This window comes from Drosophila sechellia, chromosome 3R (assembly GCF_004382195.2).
Source record: "Drosophila sechellia strain sech25 chromosome 3R, ASM438219v1, whole genome shotgun sequence".
Classification (NCBI taxonomy): Eukaryota; Metazoa; Arthropoda; class Insecta; order Diptera; family Drosophilidae; genus Drosophila; species Drosophila sechellia.
Genome location: NC_045952.1, coordinates 11,655,587 through 11,664,503, shown reverse-complemented (window position 1 = coordinate 11,664,503; position 8,917 = coordinate 11,655,587). Strand labels below are relative to the sequence as shown.

At 41.7% G+C, this 8,917-nt stretch overlaps 3 protein-coding genes across 3 annotated transcripts; 1 reads left to right on the top strand and 2 right to left on the bottom strand.

Moving 5' to 3' along the window:
- The first annotated feature begins 734 nt into the window (after positions 1-734).
- LOC6616822 (V-type proton ATPase subunit e 1) lies at positions 735-1,190 on the top strand. The gene has a single exon (XM_002041123.2). It carries the CDS (start codon positions 802-804, stop codon positions 1,066-1,068), a length of 267 nt encoding a protein of 88 aa, XP_002041159.1. The 5' UTR covers positions 735-801; the 3' UTR covers positions 1,069-1,190.
- A 254-nt stretch (positions 1,191-1,444) lies between these two features.
- Positions 1,445-3,452, bottom strand: LOC6616821. Its single transcript, XM_002041122.2, has 2 exons — positions 3,101-3,452; positions 1,445-3,045 (listed from the first exon to the last, which is right to left on the bottom strand). Exons 1-2 carry the CDS (start codon positions 3,333-3,335, stop codon positions 1,487-1,489), a joined length of 1,794 nt encoding a protein of 597 aa, XP_002041158.2. The 5' UTR covers positions 3,336-3,452; the 3' UTR covers positions 1,445-1,486.
- A 464-nt stretch (positions 3,453-3,916) lies between these two features.
- On the bottom strand, positions 3,917-7,721 carry LOC6616820 (adenosylhomocysteinase-like 2). The gene is made up of 8 exons (XM_002041121.2): positions 7,369-7,721; positions 7,189-7,249; positions 5,844-5,913; positions 4,969-5,635; positions 4,571-4,889; positions 4,264-4,507; positions 4,074-4,194; positions 3,917-4,008 (listed from the first exon to the last, which is right to left on the bottom strand). Exons 2-8 carry the CDS (start codon positions 7,237-7,239, stop codon positions 4,002-4,004), a joined length of 1,479 nt encoding a protein of 492 aa, XP_002041157.1. The 5' UTR covers positions 7,240-7,249; positions 7,369-7,721; the 3' UTR covers positions 3,917-4,001.
- Between the last annotated feature and the right edge of the window lie 1,196 nt (positions 7,722-8,917).

The window sequence follows — 8,917 nt, the reverse complement described above, 5'->3', positions numbered from 1 at the left end:
TAAATGCCGACCGTGCTAAAGGGGAAATCACACATTTAGCCCGATTTGCATTTGCTTGCGACTCCAGATCCGAGGGACCCGTGTACGTTGATTTACGATACCAAATCGAACCAAACTCGGTTCCTTTTGAGCTGAAATACCATCCCAGTATTTAGTTTCTGTCGATGGTCGATGTGCGAAGTTGTACTCCGAAGCGGGCTACTGTATTTCACTCTCTATAAGACTGGGTTGCCCCCACATCGGAACGGAATTAAAGATTGCCGCGAAATAACCGCTGGCTTGGCACCGGACGTCTTGATACTTATGGCGAGAAAATGGAAAATTCGATGTCGCCATTAACATTTATTGCTACTTTGGGAAAACTCGATTACACCAACACCACCACCACCATCGCCGCCGCGCACATTGCATTGCCATTGCACAGCCGCCATTTTATGAGACGCGCCTGGGCACTTATGGCATCATCACGACATCGCGAGGGGATGATCCTGGGGAGGATGGCAGGATAACTGGAGAGCTGGCAGTCTCGTAAAACGGATTTTGCGCTTAGTCAGGATGCGTGCAGCAGTTTTATGGACCGCTCCGGCACTCGGAAAATGTATACAGTTTTCCATTTACAGCCTTCGCGCTCCACTGCGCCTGCAGCCTCCGCTGTTTGCCATAAAATATCGAAATGTTCGCAGTCATAAAAGTTTATGAGTGCAGGCACCCAAATTGGGATTGCCCAAGCTCCGAGATCCAGGACACAGGGTGGAAACTTGTCAGAACTTAACATCCAGCCAGCTGGCAAACTCTCCGGAAATGGATAAGCACGTGGCATTCGTGGTCATCACCGTGTTCTGGCTGCTATTCGCCATCATTGGGTTCCTGGTGTCCTACCGATACGAGGAGCGTGGTCTCATCCGGTGCTGTGTGATCCTCACGGCAGTGTGCTGCTACTTGGCCTGGATGGTCACCTTCGTGATGCAGTTGAATCCACTGACCGGACCGCGAGCCAAACAGAAGATTGTCCTAGGCATGATAACCTACTGGCCCAGGTCCATTATCCATGATGAAAAGGACCCCTAGAATCGCTGCAGATTATATATTTTTACATGCAGGCCTAAGTGTCCTAAATGTTCATGTTTGGAAACCAATCGTTTTAAGACTATCTTCTTAAAAATAATAGCAAAACTTTCTGTATCCCCGTCGCCAATCGGTTTTTATTCAAGGCCAAGTATTATCGAACTATACCAAATCAAAAATGCCGCCGGCTTCGGAATAAAATATTAATGTGTTATTAACTAATCATTGCTCGGTTTTAAAGGTTGCATGTGTGAAACGCCTATAGAGAATCAATGAATTCAATTCTAGCGACGCCAGAAGCTAGAAAAATGCATAGCGAAAATAATCTTAGATTATTTAGCTTTTCTGAAAGTTTTAAAATATATTTTATTGTAGCTATGAAATATATGCGTACAAAACTAAAAGAATTTAAAATTTTTACTCATATATTTGTATTATACAAATCAAGATGGCCTTGCAGCTCCTCTACGAAATCGACGATCTTCTCTAAGTTGGGACGACCCTGGCGGAGCTCCCTAATTAGGTCGACGGAATCAGAAACACCAATTGATTTGGCCATTTTAATGCCATATGCTAAGACTTCTTGGGGTTTCTTATTGACGAGGTATGATTTGTCAACGAGGTCGGGAAGATAGGAGTGGATGATGGCGCACAGAGCACGGCCACTAATCCATGAGGCACTAAACTCGTACATTGGAATTCCGTACGGCTTAACCCTCTCTTGGCACCAGCGGAGCAGGCTCAGGCGTCGATCTCCGAATGTTTTTCCCAGGTACTTCGGCCACGGTACTGTAGTGGTGGGGCGGGGCGCCACTTTCTGTGGAACTAAAGACTCAGTGGATAGCTGTAACGATATTGGCTCATTCTTCGGCAGAACCGCGATCAAACTCGTATTGGGAATAACAGGGGTTATTTGGGAGCAGGGCTTGTATATCTTGTCCCAAAATAAGTCGGTTGAGAAAGAAACTTTCTTTGGGGGCTCTGGTAATGAGCGAGTATTACTTTTTAAACAGCTTGGTTTTGGTTCCACTGCACTGCTAATTTTTCGGATCCATCTTTCTCGGATCGTAGTTATGTTGCCATAAAGAGATTTCATTAGGCGGCTCAATTTGAAGATGCAGTCCGGAAATTTAAGCGTGTTGTATTGGAAAAGTGCGCGCAAGGACTTATCAATGACATCCAAAGTATCCTTACTGGCATATGATTCACTCTCCTTTTGTAATCCAAATTTAAGCCTTAAGTCTCCTTTACCAAGACACAGCTCGTCCATGTGCTTTCTGATTTTACGCATTTCGGTCTTGGCTCTCAACTTAATTTCTTTTTCCTCGCTAAGGCGCTTCTTTAGTTCAATAAGAGTTTCCCGTTCCGATTGATCTAGCTTAAGCGACTTCCATACGAAATTGGTCCTAGTCGATATTCTGCCTTTTCTCCGTCCCACCAGAACATTCCAACTTTTCTGTGGCCTAATCTGATTGCTCTCCCTAATTAATTGATTGCTGGCCTTCTTCAATTGCTGATGCTGTTCGGTGACGTTCTTCAACTGCAACTTGTAGTTGGATAGACATTCTTCGAGTGCCTTGATGCGATCGTGCTCCTCAGCTAGTCTTTGTTCCGCTGCCTTTTGATTTTTACTGGCCTGAAGGACCAAAGTTTTCTGCTGCATTATAATTAAATTCTGGCCCATTATTTCTAGTTCCTTCTTTTTCTCAGCATTTCTCAACTTTAGCCGCAATTTATTTAACTCACAAATGTGACTATCTTCTACTAAAGTTTCTGAGGTACTACAAGATGGCTCTTGGTATGGGGGAATTGGGAATTGCGGCACTGAAAGAGACTTCAAGGCCTCCTTGACAATACACTCCAGTTCAAAAAGAATGGTATCAACGTCCAGTTGAAAGAGCGTTTTATTCACTTTATTTAAGCCTTCTTCAGTCTCAAGTAGTGTCATTACCATAGACAAGCGCTTAATGTATCGAGTACCTACTCAAAAGTATAGATATTTATATAATAATTTCACTTTGAAAGATGAACTTACATCGCAACAGAACTGAAGCCTTCAAGGATTCGCCTTGATCCCCGGACTCTTGATTTTCCGCAAATGTCTCCCTCAAGGACCTTGTGAAAAGAACTACCTTTCCCAAGCAGATCTTCATTTTGCGAACTTCTTTGCGGCTCCATTCTCCGCTAGTCGGACATACATGGGTGTCATTCTTCAAATCGGACTGTATTTCTTTTATCTGGCATACAATCTCCTTTAATATTGAACCCATGGCCAATGATAATTAAGTGAACGAAATGTGTCAAGTGTGTTATTGTGTGGTCAAATTAAAAATCATAAAAATTTTATCCAAATTTGACATTTCAAAATATAGCTACTGAGAATTTAAAAGTTATTCTAAATAGATTTACAATGTCTGACTGAGTACTGGGCTCTAATTGCATTTTAATTCAGATTTTAGATTTTCCGAAAAAAGTGATATGATATATATATATATATATTGTATTTTGATTTATATTTTATGCTATACTTACTTATATGAAGTTCCATGTAGACTTACGGCGACATGTAGAAAATATCATGTAGAATTTTTGTAATATAGTAGCATGTGTAAAATTGGCCTTATCCAAAACACGAACCGTTATACTAAATTGTACAGAATTTGTAAGTTATATTTTCCTGATTGGAATGGGTCTTGAACTAATAGATAAGACTGATAAGACAATTTGTCAAAAAAATATCTGCAATTTCTTATTATAATGTTTAATATTTTATAATTCTAATTAAGGAATACCTACACTTAATTTATAAAATAATTATTTAAAATGTATTTAAATCCCAAATTAAATCCATTTATGTTAAAATGTATTTTCGTATATTTTCTAAATAATATCAAAATTACAGAACGAGAATAACAGGATAAAACATTAAATACTGATTAATATCTGCGAATGAAATAAATATATTATTAACTAAAGAGCTGATTGGAAGGGAGGGAAGGTGAACCAACCTGTAGTAATTGGCTTTAAAAGGCCCGGCCTTGTTTAAGCCCATAAACTTGGACTGCTCATCCGTGAGCTCCGTGAGATGAGCATCGAAGGTGGCGAGATGCAAGCTGGCCACGTATTCATCTGAAAGTATTCATTAAATTAAATTAAATTTTCCGAAGATTTCCTTAGCTATTTTAACTATGAACCTACCCATTTTCTTGGGCAACAGGTAGACATCCGACTTATATCTTCCTGGCGCTGAAAAGAGTTCAATCAGGGCCAAAGCCTGGGTGGACGAGGCCACGGATACGACAAAGGAGGAAATGGTAGAGCATGACAGATTCACCAGTCTTCCCTCGGCCAGCAAAATGATCATCCTGCCGTCCGGCCACCTGATGTGGTCCACTTGGGAACGCACACGCTCCCACGTGAGCTCCGGGGTATGCAAGCCATTCTAAAGTGTGTTAAAAACCTATTGATAGATGAAGGCCACAGTGGAATCACTCCGAATACATACCACGTCAATCTCCGAGCAGGAATGTCCCATATTGCAGAGGATACAACCATTCTTCATGCGATTCATGTGATCCCTGGTGATCACGTTTTTGTTTCCCGTTGCCGTGACCACCACATCCACGGTCTTGATGACCTCGTTGAGCCGTACCACCCGGAATCCATCCATGGCAGCTTGTAGAGCACATATGGGATCCACCTCCGTAACATAGACAATGCATCCTTGGCCCTTCAGGGACTGGGCACAGCCCTTTCCCACATCTCCGTACCCACAGATCACCACCTGCTTTCCGCCAAACATTATATCCGTGGTGCGTTTCAAACTGAAAGATGATTATTAGAAAGGATCAGTCAGAGATAAGAATTTAGTACTCTTCCTAAATCATGAGTGTCTAAGCTCACCTGTCCAGGATGGAGTCACGACACGTGTAGAAAGTATCAAACTTGTTCTTGGTCACTGAGTCGTTAACGTTGATGGCCGGAACAGTAAGTTTTCCGCCCTTTGACAGCATGTACAGCCGGTGCACCCCGGTCACACTTTCCTCCACGATGCCCCGAATGGCCTTGAAGTAGTCGGGGTACTTCTTGAGCATAAGGTGCGTGGCATCGCCGCCGTCGTCCAGGATCAGGTTCGGCTGCCAGCCGTCGGAGTGGATGGCCCTGTCCAAGCACCACCAGAACTCCTCCTCCGTCTCTCCGCGCCAGGCGAAGATCGGAATTCCCGCCTCTGCCAGAGCGGCGGCCACAGCGTTTTGTGTGGAATAAATGTTGCAGGCAGCCCAGCGAACTGTGGCCCCCAGTTGGACGAGGGTCTCGATCAGCACTGCCGACTGAGCATTGACGTGGGTGCATCCGACGATATTGGCACCCTTGAGGGGCTTCTCATCCTTCGCCCTCTTCCTCAGCGTCATGATGCCCGGCATCTCCGACTCGGCGATCTCGATCTCCCGCCTTCCAAACGCGCTCTTCGAGATGCTCTTCACGCAAAAGTCAGTGCCTCCGGCGGAGTTGCGCTGATGGTTGTCCTTCGGGGAGACATCTTCCTCGTCGGAGCTTCCGGTGAAACAGGCTAAAAAAGAGATCAAGTAACCATTAAGTGAGTTCAATCGCAAGAGAGAATACTGAAATGGAAAACACTGATATCCTTATTCTTTATTAGAGATAGATAAGGTAAATTAAAGCTTTACATTAGATTTTAATCATTTTGGCGGCTAATTTACATTACCAGTTTATTAGAATTTTATAAATATTAGGTTTTTAAAAGTTATAGTACTTACTGGAACTAAATGAGCAGGTGGACACATCAGAAAACCGCCGAGCTTCAATACTTGACTTCTTCACAGCAGTCTATTGAATAAAAGAAAATATTTTTACCATAATAATAATAAAGTTAAATGTAATTCAAATATTTATGTGGTATAAGCTTTGTTTACATTTTCATCTGGCGACCCGCAAATTACTTTGTTTATAATAATACCTAACAAAGACTCTCTTTGGAATTAACATAAATCATGTGATACAAAAGGGAGAAAATAATACAATTGACTTATTCTATTTTATCTTTAATCAGGTGTTTTTTTGCATATTTTAGCATCACCTTCTCGTGTTAATAACTACAAAATATATTTGCCCACATCTAATGAATTTGATTCCACTCCCTTGACTAACTTTATTTGTATAATATACCGCATAATCAGGGATAATGGATTCGATTCACAAACCCATGAATTTATTGCACTTTCCAATTAACAAATTGCCATCGAATATAAAGCATGCAAAATCGCACATATGTGAGTATTATTGGGATTGATTAATTCTTGATGAAAAACATATTCGAAGGCGCGACTTTTGCGTCGTTTCCAGCTAAATCCAGATTTAAGTGCTGAGAAAAGCCAAAGCAAATACATTCGCAGTTGGCCACTAATTGGCATCGTTTAGCATACCGGCGATAATTCGTCGCGCCAATTGATTTCGAGAGATATGAAATCGCGAATATAGACCTATAGATCTACAATCCAGACCTACGTCTATGGCCTCCCGGAGTGTATGTAAACAGTTGAGTTAATGAAATCTACGACTGTATACCGTGGCCAGTGTGTCTATTGTTGTTTACGTTTCACTGGCCATATGGAATAAACATGCACTTGTATCTACAACATTATACTTTTCCACTATCTACTCATGACCCCAGCAGATCAATAATTTGATTACAAGTTGAAAGTCTGCAGAGCTAATAATGTACGATTTACTAGCATGATTTATGGCGGCCATGTGGTGAGCAATGTTAAATATATAGTTCAAAACTGTGATAATTTAGTTCAGCTTGACCCCTATTAAAACCTAACAATCAATGCTGCTTTACTGCATTTTTTACTCGACCACTTTCACCGAGGGTATTAAACGCTTCGAGGTGAATGTATTGCTTTAATTTGTTGTTCAGAGAACGTCTTTGGGCGCTTTGTTTGGTTGTCACAGTGTCACGTGCTGTTTTTATATTAATCGCCAAGTTCAGCGATTGAAACCAGTTGTGGGAATCTGGCCAACACACCTACTAACTTCGAGTGGCTAATAAATATTCACTATGCTGTTTCCTCCCATGGTTATATGTGCATATGTAGTTACCTTATCAGCCAGACTCAGGTCGGCAAACGTTGTCTCAGGCATTTTGGCCATTCTGCAGGCGCTGCGAGCAGATAAAGAATAAAACAAAAAGTAAACCAGCAGTTCGAATAAAAACAAACAAACAAACGTATTCAGTGTCAGAACTTATTCAAAACGAGCGAATGACCTTCGGAGACTTACACTTAGACGGATCCGAAACAGGTTATAAAGTATGCTCGGCTTTGTCGCGTTTTATTCCGACTTCTTATATTCTATGCAGTTGAGAGACCGACTCTAATCATCCAGTGCAAGTGCTGGATATCACCTAGTCTATGTATATCCTATATATGATATATCCTATATTTCGGCGGAGGCACAACGTCTGTTCTGCTGGAGATCTCCGATCAGACTAGACCGTCCCGCGTTTCGAATTCAAACGAGATCGCCAATCGATCGATTCCGCTGCCGGTCTGTTTGCCTAATGTATTTGTATCTAGAGCGATCTGCGATCTGCGATCTCCACGGATCGTCCGCTCGCGACTGGGGCACACAACACACTGACTCACTGCACCGGGTTTATTGGGAGGCAGCACGATCGTGTGGAAATACAAAAATACGGCAAGTAAAAAGCGAATAAGAAAAGAAAAAACCAAAAACACAACAAGTCCATGGAGCGAGTATCAGCAGCGGTTCAAATAAAAGATCGCCACATTTATGAGAATCTTATCACGACGCGGCCTCTTATCTCGGCGCCCCCCTCCATACCCCCCTTATCACCCTTGGCCGCTTATCATAATCACAACTTCACCCCATGCAGTATTCCTCGGGAGATTACGGAAATCAATTTAAACTCTGACGTAGGCAAAGTGTCCACTCGGATGAGTGAACTTCATTATGGAACCTAGATAGCTTAAGGTTGAAGTGCACTCTAAGTCGAGTTGAAAGGCTTGACTTGATTGAAATTAAATGTGAAATATTTAAGCAGAGTAGGTTCTCATCGCCACAGGCAAAAATATGGGAAGCTTAGTACTCTAGGTACTCTAGTACTCTAGTACTCTACTAGGTACTCTACTAGGTAATTATTATTAATTTTATAACGGCAATGTTATCATATAAGTAATATCTGCAAATATAAGAATATTAAACAACAAACAACAAAATTCTCGGAATTATGTGTTACACTGAGACATACAAAAAAATATTTAATAGATTGCGTTTGCATATCTCAAGCCAAGTTATGATTAAATCTAAATGAAGAGGTATTTTTTCGAACTCAGTTTAATCTTTTTGCTGAAGACATATTCGATGTAAAAAGTAAGCAAACATTAGACCTTTCTTTCTTCTAATCATTCTTTCAATTAGTTTTTCAAAGTAGGTTGGGTGTTTACAAGGGGTGGGTCGTAAAGTTTACTTACCAACGTGCCAATCGGCCATTTTTAGCCATCGTTGCCCAATGATTTGATAGCAGTGCATTTTATTGAATGCCTGCTCGCTTTTAGCATGGCCATAAAGAGGGAAAAATTTTAATCAAGGCACCGAAACAGGGATTACGCCATCAACCCTCATCGAATGTCCTTGCGAGGGGATGCTGTTTAGGGGATGCAGCATCTGCGGTGGATGATTGTTACCTTAAATTGGTGCAGAGCTCCAGGGGTTGAGCAGTTCATAATGTCCATCCGAAGGTCTAATTGGTTGCTTTCAATTCCGAGTAGTATCTGCATTGTTCGTGATAAACATTTATAATACCGGC